This window comes from Triticum urartu, chromosome 4, assembly GCF_003073215.2.
Source record: "Triticum urartu cultivar G1812 chromosome 4, Tu2.1, whole genome shotgun sequence".
Taxonomy (NCBI): Eukaryota; Viridiplantae; Streptophyta; class Magnoliopsida; order Poales; family Poaceae; genus Triticum; species Triticum urartu.
In genome coordinates this window covers 20,476,706-20,498,198 of record NC_053025.1, presented here as the reverse complement: position 1 = coordinate 20,498,198, position 21,493 = coordinate 20,476,706, and the positions used below count along the sequence as shown (strand labels likewise).

The 21,493-nt window shown below is 48.0% G+C and overlaps 1 protein-coding gene and 1 long non-coding RNA gene across 2 annotated transcripts; one reads left to right on the top strand and one right to left on the bottom strand.

Annotated features, from left to right (window-relative positions):
• Positions 1–274: 274 nt before the first annotated feature.
• Positions 275–6,272, bottom strand: LOC125550351 (mitogen-activated protein kinase kinase kinase 1-like). Its single transcript, XM_048713330.1, has 9 exons — positions 4,903–6,272; positions 4,025–4,109; positions 3,834–3,896; positions 3,546–3,703; positions 2,034–2,109; positions 1,892–1,951; positions 1,649–1,756; positions 718–984; positions 275–591 (listed from the first exon to the last, which is right to left on the bottom strand). Exons 1-8 carry the CDS (start codon positions 6,129–6,131, stop codon positions 778–780), a joined length of 1,986 nt encoding a protein of 661 aa, XP_048569287.1. The 5' UTR covers positions 6,132–6,272; the 3' UTR covers positions 275–591; positions 718–777.
• Positions 6,273–6,444: 172 nt separating this feature from the next.
• Positions 6,445–7,612, top strand: LOC125550354. The gene is made up of 2 exons (XR_007301584.1): positions 6,445–7,230; positions 7,301–7,612. It is a non-coding gene; the product is annotated as an uncharacterized LOC125550354 (long non-coding RNA).
• Positions 7,613–21,493: the final 13,881 nt, after the last annotated feature.

Genomic DNA, 21,493 nt, shown 5'->3' with positions numbered 1-21,493 from the left:
CGACCACCATCTGCAAGTTGATCATAGTAAATCACACGGGACCTTAAATCTCATTCCAGTTTTCAGGGCAGGTAATCCAGTTGGCATCTCATTTGATGATCAGGTCAGCAAACAGAATGCGCCCTGAAGAAACCTAACAATCCCTCAAAAAAAACACCTAACAAGATCCACGGCAGTTACTCCCTTTTCCCCTGCGGTACATCAGATAATCGCCAAACAAAATTACAGAAAATAAGCGATAACACCACAAAAATGCAACAAAAAAAACACTCAGTAGAAGAAAAGAATGCCGCTATAACCATGCGATATAATGCTCCGGTTGATTTAGGAGCAACAAGCAGCCATGGGGTAAAGAATAATAGCCAGTGGTCAAACATTTACAAAGCAGCAGGTCACCCTAGCAGCACTGCAGTTCCAACTCTCCTCCACTAACTTGTACAACAAAATCTATTGAAAACTTTGCCTATGAAGAAAATGCACAAACAATCCGACAAACATGGTCAGTGCTCAACCTCACCCATCCTATTTGACTGCACATGCTCAACTACGCCCTCCTAACGTATGGTCCCCCATGGTGGAGATCATCAAGATCTGCAAAACGATAGGCTATATGATAAAATTGAACAATTGTGTGCCAAAGCTGGGATTGACTAAGTAATTGAGAAAGCTAACATCTAGGATGCTTGTAAATACGTTTGGCAGAAATAGGCAGCTTACCAAATCAGGAGATGAGCCGTGGACCGTGGTTGCATAAACAGAGAAACCACACTATCGGTACTACGGTCTATTGATCGGAGGAGACAAAGAATCAAAAGAAGCTCGAAGTGGCCTGTTAACAAATGGGTGCGCCAAAAGTTGTGATGCGGAAGGTCGCTCGTCTGGATCGACTCGTACACACTGGCGTATGAAATCTTGAGCTTCTGCTGACAGGTAGCTGGGAATGGGAGGTTGTTCTCCTTTGCCAATCATAAAGAAAGCATTTGTCTACAAGTAAAAAAGAAGCATTAGTTGAGAGCCGACAATCAACACCAAGTAGGTTAAATTTCAACGAGTTGCACAGATTATTATTTGGAGAGATTCGCAAAAAAAAAGATTATTATTTGGAGAGAAGTACACTCCATAGAAAAAAATCACACTTTTATTAGAGCCCAAATTACCAGACACGAATATTGTGCCATTTTCACCTTAATAAAAAATAGTAAAAAAAAAGAATACAAAATTTTGACGGCACAGGGTTATCATCGTTATATGTACCAAATACAAAAATTAGAAGAGCTATATCTGATAAGTTATTATTTTTAGCTAAAACTGTATCTGATAAATGCTTCAGGCTTGGAACGGGGGAAGGTGATGATTTCCCCATGTTCTGCCTCAGCAAGTGCATGGACAGTTCCCAAATCCCAATATCAATTAACTTAAGAAAAAGGACAGGATCTGCTGGCATCCCACCGCATCATTATTAGAAAGTCAAATAGCAAATCAGAGTTTTTCTGCAATTTAATTATAACATTTTTCCCATCCAAAAGTTCAATATCCTAGACAACAAAGGTCTAACGCATAATAAAGATAACGGTGCAACATACTTAATTTTTTGTGTGGCAAGTCAATACCAGAGAACTAAAACATGTGAAGTTGAAATATGACATACCCACTCGACATTAGGATATGGTATTTGGCGGGTTAGCATTTCCAACACAGTGCAGCCCAAGCTCCACATATCAGCTGCAGGCCCATATGTTTTTCTAGGATTAACAACCTGAAAGTGGGAATATGCGTTTAGAACTTGGGCGCTTATTAAAAGATGCTGCAAAATTATTCCTGAAACATTGCCAAATAGCATCATAGTCGAATAGTTTGAATCTGATCAGCATGGGCAAAGTATGACTATTACCTCAGGTGCCATCCAATAAACACTTCCTTTGCATGATCTCAGCATATTAATTTTAGACATCTGAAATTAAAAGAAAGTACCACATAAGACAATTTGCCATTTGAAGACGTGCAAATAATCTCATAGAAGAAACAAGGCTCACCTCCTTTGCCAAACCAAAATCTGCAAGTTTTACCGATCCATTTGCATGAACCAATATATTGGCGCATTTGATATCTCTGAGTATAAGGAAATGTCTCAATTAATCAAAAGTATTTGTATGAACTGGCATCAATTTTATTGTAGTTTAGGATTGTGCCCTCTAAACACTGGTAATTCTATGATTTGACATTTAACCCTATTTTTCCTTCATGTTTTTCCTTCTTTTCCACCCATTTGAAATATCAACTTTGCCCTCTATAGCTGTATGTCAATGCCTAGCATTTTACTTATAACATAAGAGCCTTTTCAGGAAGAGAAAAAGCCAGACGTTGAAGGTGTGGTCACTGTGGTGCAGGTCAGGCTTGGCCAATGGCTGGACTGGAGCAATGCTTTGCTGAGGCTGACAATCATGTTCAAGTTGTGGCCAAGGGGGAAGAACTATGTGCTGCCATTACTACCAAGTGCAAAACCGAAGCATGTGGCAGGTGAGCAGGCCGTATACCACTCCGGCATCTCTGGTACTCGCCTTGCAGTTCTCAACGAGCACATGAGGGGGTCTATTAATTTGCTAGTAGTATGACGGTCCAGCAACTGTACTGCACATGTGCGTGTGTATGCGCCTGCAGGCTTGAGGTGCTTGCGTATGTATGGTGAAAGGCACTTGTGTATTGTTCAAAAAACAATAAATAACTTCATTTACGTAGAGGGCAAAATTGGCATTTCAAGTGAGTTAAAGATGCACAAAACAAAGGAAAAAGAAATAAAGTGATCAAAATGCCAAATCATATAACTAAGGGTGTTCAAAACGATAAATTCTTGCTAAAGTGGTATATTCTCAGTATACTCTTGTAGTATATGGAAGCACAAAAAATGACATAACCAATGCAAAACAAAAATAGACTAAATGGGATAAAGAAACACTAAAACAGACATCAAGCAATCTTGTATTCGACCAAGCCAACAATGGCGCCTTTCCCAGGGTTCCAGTCAGAGGGTCAAGTGTTTACTTGCTCTGATGTAGAGAATCCGAAATGAATGGTGAACGAATTAGTTGCTCTGTTTTTAACAGGCTGTATCTCATCGATCATTGTTGTGTTCTTTGTTGGCTTCACAATCCCAAACTACAGTAGAGATGATACTCATATAAAACCATGCAATGCAATGAAAGATTTTTTTATTATTCAACTCCACATCCCACCCTACCGTGTGACCCAAAATGAACAAAAAGGAAGGATAGAGTCCAAGATACAAAAGAGCTTTATTTGCTTATGAACCAAAAGAACCCACTTAACCTCCAGTAGCCTATGGTGGATGCCACCTTAAGAAGGTGGAGCAGGTACTAGCTTTTGGAAAGCGAATTTGCTCCCTATGTGCTATTCACATTATAAGTGCATGACACATGAGATAAAAAATTCATAATTCAATACTAAAAATGAGGTTCAAAGGGCAAAATTTATCGGCTCATAAGCGCTGATTATTTTCAAGATAAATCATAAGAGAAGCAGCATTATACCTGTGGACCACATTCCTTTCATGGAGATAAACCAATCCATTGAGAATCTGCCTTGTGTACGCAGAAACTTGTGAGTCTCGCAGTTTATACTTCTGATAGAGGGATGAAAGAGAACCTTGTGTAACAAGCTCAATAAAAATGTAGAGTTTTGATTCTTCCTGCATTTATTTGAACATCATAATACACAAATAAATCAATTTTTGTATGTGACATAAGGAATGCTTAAACAAAACAAAAATCTGGAATCATAATGCATAACCTAGGAACATCAAAAGGAGTGTGGAATACCTTGTCAGTTCCATAATACTGGACTATATTTTCATGCTCAAACTGACTAAGGAGAGCGATTTCCTAAGAAACAAAAAAACATAAAATCAGGCAAAATATAGCTTTAGAAGATGTCAGAGCATGTGAAATGTGCATAGACAATAGTTGATGTCCCAAAACTCTCTTGAGACAAATAAGGAGCAACAGTTAACCTGTTCAAGTGAAAGAATAGATTGCTGTGCATTGCTTCCTTGGTCAAGCAAAGATACTTCCTTAACAGCAAAGAACGCACCTTCACTGCAGAAATATTCAATAACAGACAACATTGAAATATATTAAATGCTTATCAAATGGTACAGCTGAAACAAGTACACTTGCTCACTCCTAAATAGGTACCGGACATTAAGTCCTTCCAATATTTTCACGAATAGAGAAGTGTCTACTGTACAGGGATGATCAGAAGACATGTTTTGTAATGCTCAGCTGGTTGATTATGTTGTTTTGCATTTTAGTAGCTGAACAAAAGTCAAGAGTTGCTGCCTAGCCTGGTCACCCTAAATTACAGAAACGGGCTTGGTTGCACAACTCACTGTTCCTACCCCCAGAATATAGCAAGGTGTCTGTACTAAGGTTTGAAGGCCAAAGTTAACTGCACTCCGTATTATATTCCCAGTTCGCCATGTTCATGTGTGACTTCTTTTTTACGAAATTGAGCGACCAGTGCATGTCAGATCTGTTCTGAGCACCTCCACCCCGAACCAACTAACTCACATACTTACTCAAATAGATGTTTGATAATCTACATGTAGAATGATATAGTGCAGTGTACTTGTAAATTCTACTAGTACATACGAAATGATGTGGTGCTGCCCCTGTTAACTGTTATAGTGACGGTACAACGGGGCTGTTTGGACTAACTAAGCTTATCTGTAGACAAACTAACCATAACACAAGTCGAATAACAGGTTTACTTTCAAGGTATGCCTAAATTAGAAAGAAGAGCCCAGTACCTCCTTGGACCGTTTATAGAAGTTAAAAAACATATAAGGTGCATGAACAATAAAATGCCAATAATAACATTGCTACTTACTCACTGATCCCCTCATACACCATCCCGAATGAGCCACTTCCCAGAAGTGCACCACGCATCCATGACTTGATGTTCCGCTTGAACTTGCCATTTGGCGAGATGACGAACACGGCCTCTGTATTCGTGCTAGATGCATCATCATCATTCGTTGTCGACAATGAGGATGTCCCGGTGAACCCTTCGAAGGTCTCCCCTACCCTCCACCCTTTAAGCTCCCCCTCAAGCCCTGTCAATCCTTCATCGTTCTCCTCAGGATTATCCTCCTCTGTGTCTGACATGCGAGATGTTTCAACATGTCCATAGGCCATTCTCAGTCCACTATTCTCCTCCGTGGGAGCGAACGAGTTCACAATGTCCCAGGCCGATCCGCTCATGATCTCAGCCACAGACGACTGCCTCGCCGGTGGCGGTGCAAGTCCCGTGATCGGCGGAGGCGGGGAGAGCACTGGCGGCCGGACGCCCCGGATCCCGACCTCACCGCCTCCCCTTCTCGGCGAGAGAAGTGACAAGGCCGCGACGGGCGCCGCAACAGCAACCGCAGGGGTAGTAGCTTTGGGGGATTCCTCCGGCGCCGCGATGATGGGTTCGTCCACCGAGCCAGTGGCAGTGGCGGTGGAAGCGGAGGAGGAGTGGATGGACTCCTCGGGAATGGGGTCGGGGAAGGAGTGAGGCGCGGGCCACGGGACCTCGGGGGCGGAGACGGTGCGGACGACGGGGGCGGGCTCCTCCGCGGGAGGAGCCGACGAGTCCGGGTCCGGGCGGGGGCGGGCGAGGAGGTCGGAGCTGGAGCGCGCCTTGCGGGCCTCCCAGGCGGCGACGGGGATGGCGAAGTCCTCCGGGCCCGACAGCCCCAGGCTGCGGCAGAGCTCGTCGACTTCCCCCTCCGCGCTGCCGTTGATGCGGAAGTCCGCGCCGCCGCCCCTGGTCGCGAGGTCGAGCGAGCGCGTCGGCCGCGTCCCCGGCGAGCGCTCCGACGACGAGGTCGACCACGAGGCGGACACGGACGTCGTCGCCGCCGCGCCCGCCTCGTAGTCGATGTGCTTCGCCGCGTTGCGCCGCTCCAGCCGCGGGCTGCGTCCGCGGCTCCCGCTCCCGCTGCCGCTGCCGTGCCCGCTCCCCCCGCCGCTGCGGCGGCTGCTGCCGGAGTCCATGGCGGCGGCGGCGTCCCCGCCGCGGCGGCCGGAGGAGGAGGCGGGCGAGGACTGCTTGCTACGGGCCCACGAGAACATCTGGATCCATAAGCCGGACCGAGGCTGCTGCGCGGCGCCGAATTTGAGGCCCCGCGCCGCAGGATTTGGGGATTGGGGGGCTCCCGTCGCCGTCGGCCTCGGCGGCTTGCGGCTGCTTGCGGGGGAGGGGGAGAGGAGAGAGGAGAGAGGAGAGGTGGCGTGCGCGCTCGCTGGCGCGGTGGGTAAATAATTTTCCAACGCGATCGGCCGGTCCCGCGGGTTCAATGCCAGGTGGGCCTGCGCCGTCGCGGGGCCCGTGGGCAGTCGCGTCGGGGCGTCGGGTACTCGGGCCTTGCGTGGTCTCGTCGGGGACGGGGACGTCGGGGTGGCTGGACGCGGGTTGACTGCGACGACCGGCGGTGGATTGACCCGCGGTTACAAGGACGGACGGACGGGGTCGATGCGGCTACGCGTGGGCCCCGCCCGTCAGCGGGAGGCGCGAGCGGTGGCGTGGACGTGCGGCCAGTGCCCAGTCGTGTGAAAGCGCGCCGTCGCCGGTCCGTCCACCGGCTGTCAACGGCAGCGGCGCGCGGCGGTGGCCGGCGGCGCAGGCAGGCAACAGAATTCGAGGGCGTCTGGGTCGGCTATCTGGGGACTATTAGCACATGGTACAGTAATGGTCATGAGCAAGTGGTGGCCATTGTGGTACAAGTTGCAAAACAAGACACAAGGCGAGTGTCGATGGACGTTGCCACTGGAGCCTGGGAAAAAACCTAAAATTTAAAAAGTGCACGCGCACTATTCAGAGAGAACGGGCGGCCGGCTCCTGGCCGCTCAATCTCCCTCCTATCGATGCGTGCTTGGTCAGGTGCCACATGGTCGGAAGACCTCCCCCTCCTCGCCACTCCGCCACCGATCCAAACCTCCTCTGGCGAAATCGTACCTCACCGCGGTCCACGGGCATCTACCCCGACCCTCTCCCCTAGCCCCTTCCCTTGTCACGAGAGAAGAGCAGAGAGGAGAGGAGGGAGATCGAGCGACCAGACTAGATCAGGCAGCCGACAGCTACAAGGGATTCTTCAACCTGGGTGCCCCTCCATGGCGTGCGCTTCTGCTTCGATTTGTGCCCCCGATGCCATGCCTGGTGCCCCAAAGGAAGGTCTCATCTTCTCCTCATCCATTCCTTTTGCTTTCTCTCTCTCTTTTCCCTGATCTGGGCGGGGCTATAGGCGGAACCTCTAGGTGTGGCTACAGCGGTTGGGAGAGAAGGAAGTAGGAGCTTGCTCTAGCCTGGAGAGGATAGGAGGAGGAAGCGCGGGTGGAGGATTGTGTCCAATCTGGAGAAAGAAAAAGAAGAAGGTTGCTAGGAATGGAGTTCTTCCGTGTCCGCCATTTTTGCTTTTTGCTAAGTGCATTCATGTTGAATCTAGCAAGACGAGCATAAGCTGGAGTGCTGCCATTGCTTTGGTTGCGGTGCCACTGAAATCTAGTTGGCTTATAATATAGTCTAATTGCATATATTGATATTTAGTTGACAGGAAGACTAATTGCACACACATATACTCAGTTGGCTTGTAATTTAGTCTAGTTGCATATACATTGATGTTTAGTTGGCATGACACTAGTTACACACACATATGCACAATTTAACACGTTAATGTAGTCTAGTTGCACACACATTGATATTCAGTTAGCAGGACTAGTTACAATATGCTCAGTTGGCGCGGTAATGTAGTCTAGTTGCACACGCATTGATGTTTAGTTGACACGACTATTGACACACACATATACTCAGTTGGCGCAGCAATGTAGTCTAGTTGCACACATATTGATATTTTCTTGGCAGGAATATTGGCACATACATATGCTTAGTTGGCGCGGCAATGTAGTCTAGTTGCACACACATTGATATTTAGTAGGCAGGACTATTGGCACACACATATGCTCAGTTGGCGAGACAATGTAGTATAGTTGCACACGCATTGATGTTTAGTTGACACGACTATTGACACACACATATACTCAGTTGGCGCAGCAATGTAGTCTAGTTGCACACATATTGATATTTTCTTGGCAGGAATATTGGCACATACATATGCTTAGTTGGCGCGGCAATGTAGTCTAGTTGCACACACATTGATATTTAGTAGGCAGGACTATTGGCACACACATATGCTCAGTTGGCGAGACAATGTAGTATAGTTGCACACGCATTGATGTTTAGTTGACACGACTATTGACACACACATATACTCAGTTGGCGCAGCAATGTAGTCTAGTTGCACACATATTGATATTTTCTTGGCAGGAATATTGGCACATACATATGCTTAGTTGGCGCGGCAATGTAGTCTAGTTGCACACACATTGATATTTAGTAGGCAGGACTATTGGCACACACATATGCTCAGTTGGCGAGACAATGTAGTATAGTTGCACACGCATTGATGTTTAGTTGACACGACTATTGACACACACATATACTCAGTTGGCGCAGCAATGTAGTCTAGTTGCACACATATTGATATTTTCTTGGCAGGAATATTGGCACATACATATGCTTAGTTGGCGCGGCAATGTAGTCTAGTTGCACACACATTGATATTTAGTAGGCAGGACTATTGGCACACACATATGCTCAGTTGGCGCGACAATGTAGTATAGTTGCACACGCATTGATGTTTAGTTGGCAGGAAGACTAGTTCGTCGAAACATCCCATACGGGATCTATTTTTGAAGAGCACGTCACGAGAGTTCCAACGGTGAAAACAGATCTGAATTTCGACACGTGATTTAGAAGATATGTCTTTTACAATTTTAAAAACCAAAAACTAATACACAACGGACGAATATGAGGAACATTAATGCAGAGGCATGCAAGCATCCATTACGTGAGAAAATATCATATAAGATGATTAGTCAGCAGTGTCCGTTTTAGCACTTTTGGATTACAGTAATTTTGTCTTTTTTTAATATGCGGTATTTGTCTTTTTGGACCAGAGGACAGGCCCTTACTTTTGGCCGGCCGCTCGCGAGCGCTACCCAGCCCCCGGCCGCTAACTAGACGCGCCCGGGAAAAAATCGTGCTGCTTTTTACAGTCACCGTCGATCGGAAATGTTGATTGGTGGATGGAGAAACAGTGTGGGATTATGTGTGTCTGGAACAAGAATGTTGGGCCGTTCGGGTGGATCGGTTTGATTAGCAGCTTTAGCGCTGGCCTCCCGCGTGGGACAGATCGGCCGAGCTTTACTAAACTTCTCCGGCGGTGTCCGGCCGTGTCTACGTGTGCGTGCGGTTCATGTGCTTCCAGCTCGACGGCGACGTGGGCGGGTGTGGTGGATGACGCAGCTGGATGGCGGGGTGCCGCGATGGTCACGGGCGCGCTGCGTGCATACGTACGTACAGCTCGGTGTTGTTTTTAGTATTGTTTTTCTTTTCTTTTTTCCGAACGGTCGGCTTCTTCTGGTCCTGGCGGCTAAGCAGCATCGCGCCACCACGTGGCGAGTTCTTCCCTCTTGCATCGAACTATACAAGCCGTCCTACTTGCTACTTGGTGTACCATAGGAGATTGCGGCGAAAGCCAAAAGCAAACCGTATCTCCTCCTGCCTCCTACGGTCCTACTCCCTCCGTTCTAAATTACTTGTCTTGGATTTGTCTAGATACGGATGTATCTAGACTTACATCCGTATCTAGACAAATCCAAGACAAGTAATTCGAAACAAAAAGAATACAAAAGAGCATTCTCATCCACCATACACAAGGGCATAGCACTGCTCGACTCAGACCCGTTACACCTCCTCACTTTCGTGTCCAAAGACAGACTACTCAAAAGAAGTTACCAAAGAAAGATAATAACGTTTAGATGGACACGATGGGCGTGTGCATCACAATGATACAGGGGCCGGAGGTTTTAACCTCCTTTTCAAAAAGCAAATTGCAGAGACACGAGATCCTGAGGCTTCCTCCATCCACGGAGGCCCCAACCAACCTTTGGTACAACGATCATGATGAGAAATATTCCTAACGCAACGAGCAATCAAGATATGGAATTCAAGACACCTGGAGAGATGGATCTGGGAACTAATACCAAGGGGGCACGCCACGGGTCTGTATTGTCCATCCAGAATGACGATGATGGAATGGAATATTCCATAAGATGTTTGTGGCAGGCACATCCGGAGCACTGCACGTGGCGAAAAGAGTTGTGAATTCCTCTATGGGAGCTCTCGGGTTAGACTAAATGTCTAGCCCGAAATGGATGGACTCTTCATCCTCCACCTCATGTCAGGCTTCCTCCTATATAAGGTGTTTAATTGATATGATTGGATCATCCGTCGGACTTGGGTTATGTTCGTGTCAACTTCAGGAACCTGGTCCAGCTTTGAAAAACTGAATGTGAACAAACAACTATTTCAAATCAGCTTCAGTGGCAAAGCTCAAATCTAGTTCGGGCCATTTCCAGTATATTTTTCTAAAGCACTTCCTAGTGTACTTCAGTGGCAAAATTGGTTGTGCGAATCAGCTTTGCCAGTGAAGCAAATCCATAGCTGATTCGAAGCCCGTTGAAGCTGGAAAAAAAAACAAGGCCTTGGGATCCCTCCCACGTGGAGCACTAGAGGGCGACTGTCCTTGGAGGCGATTGTCTTAATAAGATGAAGCCACATGCCACCCTCATTGCGAAGGATCTTCCAAACCTATTTCATCACGAGCACATTCATTTTGCGGGAAGCCATGAACTCACTCCACCTTGGTCTCTAGGCCTGTAAATGTGCTCTCATTTGACCATTTGATATTTTGCTCTCTCCATGGTCACCTTGGAGAGGAAGGTACGACCATATCAGGAACATGGGAGACTAGGGAGATCACAGTTTTCACTTGGAAATTAGCACAATCCAATCACTATTATTCGTATCTCTTTCTTCCTCCACAAGAAAAGCTCTTCTTCTCCCGTGGCGCCGCCGTTGGTCTGCCCCATCTCCCATGGCCTCTAGGCCATGTGAAAGGATCGATATGGTTGACTAGAGGAGGGGGGGGGGGTGAATAGGCAACTAACAATTTTTAGCTTTTCTTTAGCAATTTAAACTTTGCTTCAAAGTAGGTTGTCTAGATATGCAACTAGATGAGCAACCTATATGATGCAACACGAATAGGAACACAAGCAAGCAAGATATATGAAACAAATAAGCTAAATGCACGAGATAACCAAGAGTGGAGACGGTGGAGACGAGGATGTGTTGCCGAAGTTCCTTCCCTTTGAGAGGAAGTACGTCTCCGTTGGAGCGGTGTGGAGGCACAATGCTCCCCAAGAAGCCACTAGGGCCACCGTAATCTCCTCACGCCCTCACACAATGCGAGATGCCGTGATTCCACTATCGGTGTCGTTGGAGGCGGCGACCGAACCTTTACAAACGAGGTTGGGGCAATCTCCACAACTCAATTGGAGGCTCCCAACGACACCACGAAGCTTCACCACAATGGACTATGGCTTCGCGGTGACCTCAACCGTCTAGGATGCTCAAACACCCAAGAGTAATAAGATTCGCAAGGGATTAGTAGGGGGGATCAAATATCTCTTGGTGAAAGTGTAGATCGGGGCCTTCTCAACCACTCCCGAGCAAATCAACAAGTTTGGTTGGCTAGGGAGTGAGATCGGGCGAAAATGGAGCTTGGAGCAATAATGGAGCTTTAATGATGGAAGAGGTGAGTCAACGGGGAAGAAGAAGACCCTTTATATAGTGTGTGGAAAAGATCCAAGCGTTACCCACCAACCAGCCCGCGGCCAGCGGTACTACCGCAAGGCCGCGCGGTACTACTGCTTGCAACCAAGCGGTACTACCGCACGGCAGTACGGTACAACCGTACCGTCCCACGGTACTGCCGCGACCCCAGCACAGAAACAGACGCAAGCTGGGGGCGGTACTTCCGCACGCGCAGTACTACCGCGCCCCCCATGCGGTACTACCGCAAGGCAAAAGTCCCAGCCAGGGGGAAGGGGAACTTCCGTGCCTACTTCCGCAAATAAACGGAAGTAGCAAAAACCCGACACAGTAGTACTGCCGAGGGGCGGTACTACTGCCTGACCGCATAGCGCGGTACTACCGCACAGCGAAAGCGGTACTACCGCGGCAGGTGCGGATGTAAAAAAATTACATCCGCTCCTACTACCGCAAGGGGGCGGCACTAGCCTGGTGGGCAGCGGTAGTGCGGCTCCAGGGGAGTGGTACTACCGCGCCACGGCGCGGTACTACCGTGGATGCCTACGGTACTACCGTTGATCCAGGAGCAGTACTACCGCAACCAGTCAAAGGAGGCAGGAAAAAAACAGAGGAAGCTCCAAGGAAGAAGGAGGGGATAAAAGGAGACGTGTACGTGATGATTCCACCCAAACCTTTCTAACGCGGACCCCCTCTTAATAGTACGGCTTTCCTACGACTCAAATCCACCAAAAAGAAACGTAGAAAAGACGCCATCTTCGTCAGTCTTCGAGGGGCACCCAATCGTCTTGTGCCTAGCAAAGAAGTGTCTGGAAAACTCATGGCACATGATTAGTCCGCAAATGTGTTGTCATCAATCACCAAAACACTTAGGGATAAATATGTCCTTACAATCTCCCCCTTTTTGGTGGATTGATGACAAAACGGGATTTGCACAAGGAAAAATACTATTAAGTAAAAGCAAACCCCTCCTCTCTATAATATAGACGGGCTCCCCCTAAATGAGCACGAATACTAGGAACAAAGCTCCCCCTATATTATAGAGACAAGGCAAATTTATCACTAGACAAGATAGTACAAACATAAGATAACTAAGATAGATAGAGTGCATATGTCTTACACCATATGGAGGAAAGGTCTCGAAGGCACAAACCGAACAAAAGCAAACGAGGCAAACGAGGTCCAAACGACAAAGCAAACAAACACACCAAGCACGACACAACGCAAATCCCTACACTCTCTCCCCCTTTGGCATCGAGACGCCAAAAAGGCAGAGAGGACACCTACACACACGGGGTGGCTCAGGCAGAGAAGTCGTCCCATTGCTCCTCGTGCTCCTCGTCAGACTCAGCGGCGGGGACGGTCTCCTCGATGTCATCCTCTAAACTGGTCCACTTGTAGTCCTGCTTTGACATCCAGGCAGCCTCAGGTGTGATGACGTCCTCAGACCCGCCAGACACATCCTCTCCAAAGAGCCTCATCACCTTCTTGTCACGGCGGTGACTCTCCTTGTCAGTCACGTGAGCCCTGTACTGTCCCTTCGCCTGCATGCAGAAGAGAGTCTTCATCTTGTCCTTCAGCTTCTTGGCCCATGACGGCTCAGAGGAAGAAGTGGTGGACCTAGCAGCACGGTCCTCAGCAGCAGTCTCAGCAGCAGCAGCCTCCCCCTCACCAGCAGCCCTCCTAGCAGAAGATGCCTCATCACGGGTAGTGGTGTTGGCCCAGTTGGGCTTGACGCGGAGGCTGATGGACTCATGGCGAATCCAGTCTGGAGCAAGGAACTCATCACCTGGATACGTCTTCTCCCAAGTGGTGGAGAGCAGCAGAAACAAGTACGGTCCATAGATAGGTACCTTGCGAGTGAACACCGCAAACCGAAGCTCACACCACATGATGTGTGAGACATCAAGTGGCTGAGTCTGAGAAGTACGTGCCTCTGCACACAAGAGCAACATGTCCACTAGATATGCATGAACCTTGTCCTTGTCGCCAATGCGTGGGAACAGAGTGTTGCGGAAGATGCGATGCATGATATCCAGAAAGGAGTTCAACACCCAAGATGACTTGCCATTGGGGAGTGCCTTCTCAACAAGGAAGGGCTGAAGCTGGTTCTTGTTGGCAGACTCAGAGTTGGCATGGGGGCGAACACCAACGAGGGTGTGAAGCCCGTCATCAGGAATGTGCAGCAGATCCATGAACTCTTTCCATGTAGCAGACAGCTGACGGCCATTGGTCATCCAAGTCATCCTCCGCTCCTCCCCGGGATGAAAGTACACTCAGGCAAAGAACTGACAGATACGCTCAGGGTCATAGTCAAGGTGAAAGGAGATCACCGGCTCAATAGCAAAGTGCTCCACCAAGTCCAGAGCCTCTCCAAAATAGTCACGAAACTTGTCTTTCCGCAGGTGATGCATGTCTATCCACTTGACATCCACGAAGGTATTCTGCTTGTTCTTGATCACATCCAGATAGATGAGAGCCTGTTGCTTGGTCCAGAACAACTCGGTGCCTCTGAGGATAGCCCGAGGATTCACATAGGGATTGATCTTCCGGCGCTCAACATACTCAGTGGTTGAAATCTCGTCCATGACCTTAGCCGGTTCCTTTTGCTTGCTGGCAGTGGTATTGACATTGCGCTTGGGGGCATTGGAGCCCTCTGGGGCTTCATCTTGGGGGTTGCGCAGACGCTTGGAGCCAGTGTCATGACTGGGATTGGAACGGCGAGAGCCACCACCTGAGACACAGAACGCAAAAACACCCACAACAGCCAAGAGAGATTAATGCAAAGACCACAACAAAGCAAGTGAAACAAGTAGAAAGCACACATGATAAATGCCTAGAGAGAGATTTGATCCCTACGGTAGTACTGCCAAGAGCTGCGGAGCTAAGAGAGTAGTACGACTCTTAGACGCGGTAGTATCGTGCAAGATCATGGTAGTACCGGGTGTAGGAGCGGTAGTACGACCTTAGCGCCACGGCCAGCGCGGTAGTACCGCGTCCACGGAGCGGTAGTACCGCACCTGACGGGCGGTAGTACCGCACATCGGGCATGGTAGTACCGCACCGCGTCAGATCTGAACTGGTTCAAATCTAAGAAAGCCCGCGAAACCACGGCGGTACTACGGTTGGACAAAGCTACCACAAGACAGCATATCAAGTATGTTTCCTACGCATCACGACTCTCCTACATCCTACTCTTGCATAGATTTGGCCTAAAATCTCAAGAACGACAAGTTTCTCCCCAAAAGCCTAGAAGCAAGAGAACAGCCAAGAAAAAGAGGGATTTGGGGAAAAACCTTGGTCCATGGCAAGAGGAAGTGGTGGGGAACGATCCCACCGGTCGGAATTCGAGGAGAGTGGCCGGAGACGAAGATCCGGCGAGGGCCTCCGGCGCCGTTCTTGAGAGGGAGAGACGTGGAGAGAGAGACAATGAATGGGTATGGGGAGTTGGAACTCCCCTGCCCGGGTCATAACCCCCACGCGCCCTTGACGGCGCGGTAGTACCGTGCCCAGACACGGTAGTACCGCACGGTGCGGTACTACCGAAGTACCGCACCAGAGCGGTAGTACCATGCGGTGGTGCGGTAGTACCGTGCCTCCCAAAGCGGTAGTACCGCGCCTAGACGCGGTAGTACCGTGGGCTCAAGAAGATGCACGTTTCGAGCGCGAAAAACTGGATCTTTGCACAAACCACTCCGAGCCAACACGACACCACAAGACCACGCAACACACAAAACCAGAAAGGCACACGACAAATGAACCAACCACGAGACACCACCTCTCCAAAAGAGAGGGCGGTGGCCGTAGCCACCTATGTTTGAGTCAATTGGTATGGCACCGTGAAGAATTATCCTTGGGTCCATGACCAAAACTCGTCTTTGAAGCACAAGTACCATCAAACATGGCTAATGTGAAAGACTTGATTGATTTATGCATAATGGGGGGAGGGAGAGTTCATTGAGAGAACATCACTCCCCCTATGTCCATGCCTACATCTAAATAGGACAACACATTGAGTATGGTGGGGTGTGCAAGGGTTCAAGCAACATTGCTCGAATCGATGATATTTAACTCATGCCTTAACTCGCGAAATCTTGCTTCATCCAAGGGCTTCGTGAAGATATCTGCAAGGTTATCATGAGTGTTGACGTAGTTGAGCTCGATCTCTCCTCGCCTAATGTGATCCCGGATGAAGTGATACCGGATCTCAACATGCTTCGTCTTGAAGTGTTGCACCGGGTTGAGAGAGATCTTGATGGCACTTTCATTGTCACACCAAAGAGGCACTTTGTCACAAGTGACACCATAATCCTTTAAAGTTTGCCTCATCCATAAGAGTTGTGCACAACAACTACCGGCCGCCACATACTCCGCTTCGGTGGACGAGAGAGACACACAACTTTGCTTTTTGGAAGACCGACTTACCAAAGAGCAACCAAGGAATTGGCACCCTCCGGAAGTGGACTTCCTATCCACTTTGTCTCCCGCCCAATCGGAATCCGAGTACCCTACAAGCTTGAAGTTTGATCCTCTTGGGTACCATAAGCCAAAGTTTGGGGTATGAGCCAAATATCGAAAGATTCGTTTGACCGCCACATAGTGACTTTCCTTAGGTGCGACTTGAAACCATGCACAAATTCCCACACTCAACATGATGTCCGGTCTAGATGCACAAAGGTAAAGCAAGGATCCAATCATGGAACGATATACCTTTTGATCCACCACTTTACCATTGGGATCTAAGTCAAGCTGGCACTTGGTGGGCATTGGAGTGGAAGTCGGCTTGACGTCACTTAGCTTGAATCTCTTGAGCATGTCTTGAGTGTATTTGGATTGATTGATGAAGGTTCCTTCTCTTCTTTGCTTCACTTCGAACCCTAGAAAGAACTTCAACTCTCCCATGGAGGACATCTCGAACTTTGATGTCATGAGAGCGGCAAATTCCTCATTGAAAGCTTTGTTAGGAGAACTAAAGATAATATCATTAACATATAATTGGCACACAAACAACTCCCCTTTGACCTTCTTAGTAAAAAGAGTGGGGTCGATTAGCCCAACTTCAAAACCATGGTCTTGTAACAACTCGGTAAGGTGGTCATACCACGCACGTGGGGCTTGTTTAAGGCCATAGAGTGCCTTCTCGAGTTGATACACATGATCGGGAAAGTAGGGATCCTCGAACCCGGGGGGTTGCTTGACGTAAACCAATTCATTAATGGGACCATTAAGAAAAGCACTCTTCACATCCATTTGTTGTAACTTAAAGTTATGATGAGAAGCATATGCAATCAACATACGAATGGATTCAAGACGAGCAATGGGAGCAAAGGTTTCACCGTAGTCGATACCCTCGACTTGAGAGTAGCCTTGTGCTACCAAACGAGCCTTGTTGCGAATGATAATCCCATGGGCATCTTGCTTGTTCTTGAATATCCACTTGGTTCCAATGACATTGTGGTTCCCCGTTGGCCTTGGCACCAATCTCCACACTTTGTTGCGCTCGAAGTTGTTGAGTTCTTCGTGCATGGCATTGAGCCAATCCGGATCTTCTAGCGCCTCATAGACCTTGTGAGGTTCCACACAAGAGACAAACGCGTGATGCTCACAATAATTTGCTAATTGTCTACGAGTGCTTACCCCCTTTCTTAAGCTTCCAAGCACATTTGTCATGAGATGATCCTTGGCGGAGAGTGTTGGAAATATGCCCTAGAGGCAATAATAAATTGGTTATTATTATATTTCCTTGTTCATGATAATCGTTTATTATCCATGCTAGAATTGTATTGATAGGAAACTCAGATACATGTGTGGATACATAGACAACACCATGTCCCTAGTAAGCCTCTAGTTGACTAGCTCGTTGATCAATAGATGATTACAGTTTCCTGACCATGGACATTAGATGTCGTTGATAACGGGATCACATCATTAGGAGAATGATGTTATGGACAAGACCCAATCCTAAGCCTAGCACAAAGATCGTGTAGTTCGTATGCTAAAGCTTTTCTAATGTCAAGTATCATTTCCTTAGACCATGAGATTGTGAAACTCCCGGATACCGTAGGAATGCTTTGGGTGTACCAAACGTCACAACGTAACTGGGTGGCTATAAAGGTTCACTACAGGTATCTCCGAAAGTGTCTGTTGGGTTGGCACGAATCAAGACTGGGATTTGTCACTCCGTGTAAACGGAGAGGTATCTCTGGGCCCACTCGGTAGGACATCATCATAATGTGCACAATGTGACCAAGGAGTTGATCACGGGATGATGTGTTACGGAACGAGTAAAGAGACTTGCCAGTAACGAGATTGAACAAGGTATCGGGATACCGACGATCGAATCTCGGGCAAGTATCGTACCGCTAGACAAAGGGAATTGTATACGGGATTGATTAAGTCCTTGACATCGTGGTTCATCCGATGAGATCATTGTGGAACATGTGGGATCCAACATGGGTATCCAGATCCCGCTGTTGGTTATTGACCGGAGAATTGTCTCGGCCATGTCTGCATGACTCCCGAACCCATAGGGTCTACACACTTAAGGTTCGATGACGTTAGGGTTATAGGGAAAGTATATATGCGGTTACCGAATGTTGTTCGGAGTCCCGGATGAGATCCCAGACGTCACGAGGAGTTTCGGAATGGTCTGGAGGTAAAGATTAATATATAGGAAGTATGGTTTTGGCCACCGGAATTGTTCCGGGCATCACCGGTAGTGTACCGGGACCACCGGAGGGGTCCGGGGGTCCACCAGGTGGGGCCACCAGCCCCGGAGGCCTACATGGGCCAATAGTGGGAAGGGACCAACCCCTAGGTGGGCTGGGGCGCCTCCCACCAAGGCTCAAGGTGCCTCCAAGAGGGGAAGGGGGCAAACCCTAGGGCAGATGGGCCCTAAGGCCCACCCTAGGTGCGCCTCCCCCTCTCCCCCTTGTGGCCGCCACCCTAGATGGGATCTAGGGCTGACGTACCCCTTGGGGTGGGAACCCTAGGTGGGGGCGCAGCCCTCCCTCTCCCCCTATATATAGTGGAGGCAAAGGGGCAGCCCAACACGCGATTCAATCTCCATGTTGGCGCAGCCCTACCCCTCTCCCTCCTCGTCTCTCGTAGTGCTTGGCGAAGCCCTGCTGGAGTCCCACGCTCCTCCACCACCACCACGCCGTCGTGCTGCTGCTGGATGGAGTCTTCCCCAACCTCTCCTTCTTCCCTTGCTGGATCAAGGCGTAGGAGACATCACCGGGCTGTACGTGTGTTGAACGCGGAGGTGCCGTCCGTTCGGCACTAGGATCATCGGTGATTTGGATCACGACGAGTACGACTCCATCAACCACGTTCACTTGAACGCTTCCGCTTAGCGATCTACAAGGGTATGTAGATGCACTCTCCTTCCCTCGTTGCTAGATTACTCCATAGATTGATCTTGGTGATGCGTAGAAAATTTTGAATTTCTGCTACGTTCCCCAACAGTGGCATCATGAGCTAGGTCTATGCGTAGTTACTATGCACGAGTAGAACACAAAGTAGTTGTGGGCGTCGACATTGTCAATTTGCTTGCCGTTACTAGTCTTATCTTGATTCGGCGGCATCGTGGGATGAAGCGGCCCGGACCAACCTTACACGTACGCTTACGTGAGACCGGTTCCACCGACTGACATGCACTAGTTGCATAAGGTGGCTGGCGAGTGTCTGTCTCTCCCACTTTAGTCGGATCGGATTCGATGAACAGGTTCCTTATGAAGGGTAAATAGAAATTGGCAATTCACGTTGTGGTTTTGGCGTAGGTAAGAAACGTTCTTGCTAGAAACCTATAGCAGCCATGTAAAAACTTGCAACAACAATTAGAGGACGTCTAACTTGCTTTTGCAGCAAGTGTTTTGTGATGTGATATGGCCAAAAGGATGTGATGAATGATATATGTGATGTATGAGATTGATCATGTTCTTGTAATAGGGATCACGACTTGCATGTCGATGAGTATGACAACCGGCAGGAGCCATAGGAGTTGTCTTAATTTATTTATGACCTGCGTGTCAACATAAACGTCATGTAATTACTTTACTTTATTGCTAAAGCGTTAGCCATAGTAGTAGAAGTAATAGATGACGAGACAACTTCAAGAAGACACGATGATGGAGATCATGATGATGGAGATCATGGTGTCATGCCGGTGACAACGATGATCATGGAGCCCCGAAGATGGAGATCAAAAGGAGCAAAATGATATTGGCCATATCATGTCACTATTTGATTGCATGTGATGTTTATCATGTTTTACATCTTATTTTCTTAGAACGATGGTAGACCGTTCTCATATAGACCGTTCTCATGTCACTATTTGATTGCATGTGATGTTTATCATGTTTTACATCTTATCATGTCTTAGTGGGTCGCTCCGAAAAGTTAATCACATATAGACCGTTCTCGACATGCCCAACAAAGGCTACTTTAAGAGTCTTGCTCCACAAGAGGGCTACGGGAACGATATCAAAGAAAGTGGCAAAGCCCATGATAGCAAGTTGACGAACGGAAAGTAAATTGTATGCAAGGGACTCAACAAGCATGACCTTCTTGATCGTGAGATCATGAGAGATGACCACCTTGCCAAGTCCCAATACCTTAGAAGATGAGGCGTCACCCCACTCGACATTGGTGGGCATAGATGGAACCTTGTGCACGTCCACCACCAAGTCCTTGCTTCCGGTCATATGATTTGTAGCTCCGCTATTGAGCAACCATGATCCCCCACCGGAAGCAAACACCTACAAGAGATCAATGCTTGGTTTTAGGTACCCATTTTGTAATGGGTCCTTTGATGTTAGAAACAAGGGTTTTTGGAACCCAAATAGACCATTCAATGTATTCATGACGAGAACCAACAAATTTGGCATAAACATGCCCATCACTAGCACGGCATAACACATAAGAAGGATTAAAATCGCCGGCTTTGTTGAGAGGGATGGCATTGCCCTTCTAGACATTGTTCTTCTTCTTCTCCTCAGGGGCACTCTCTCCCTCCCTCACAAAGGTTTGCATGAGGGGAGGAGGTCGTTTGGTCTTGTCATTCTTCTTCTTGTTCTTGGAGTCGGGCACGTACCCAACCTCTTCCTTGGCCACACCTCCCTTTTGGTTGATCAAGAGATCGTTGAGGTTCTTCTTGCCTTGTATGCAAGTCGCAAGACCTCTCTCAAGTTGCTCCTTCAACTTCGCATTTTCCTCAACAAGATGTATATGCTCACAACACGGGTTAGTAGCATTTGTATTATCAATTAAAACCATATGAGGGAAAGTTGCTTTCTCCTTAGTTAGCTTCACTTGGAGTTGATCATGAGACTCCTTGAGACTAGCGTGAATACCCTTCAAGGCCTTGTGGGCCTTGTCAAGTATATCAAACTCCTCTTTGAGTCTAGAAAGATCAACCCCGAGTTTGGCCTTCTCGGAATTTAGCACACGAGAAACATTGAGGGCATGATCATAATCTTTCTTTAACTTAGCATGATCAACGTTGTGTGACTCCTCAAGAGCCAAACGAAGACCACGCTCTTCCTCAAGAGCATTGGAAAGATCCGAAATCTCATCGGCATAGTCACGACTATGCCCTTCCATCTTAGAGATGGTGTCTTCGTGAGCCTCGATCATGTCATTGGCCTCACCCAGTTGTTCCAAGAGAGCAACAAAGTGCTTCTTGGATTTTCCCTTGAGTTTGCCC

Bases quoted from the DNA above. Each gene is read 5' to 3' on its own strand.
- LOC125550351 (XM_048713330.1), bottom strand. From the start codon at position 6,131: ATGTTCTCGTGGGCCCGTAGCAAGCAGTCCTCGCCCGCCTCCTCCTCC. The intron at 2,110-3,545 runs GTATAATGCTGC...CCTTATACTCAG, and splicing joins GAAAGGAATGTGGTCCACAG to AGATATCAAATGCGCCAATA. The intron at 1,757-1,891 runs GTAATAGTCATA...TCCCACTTTCAG, and splicing joins TTTATTGGATGGCACCTGAG to GTTGTTAATCCTAGAAAAAC.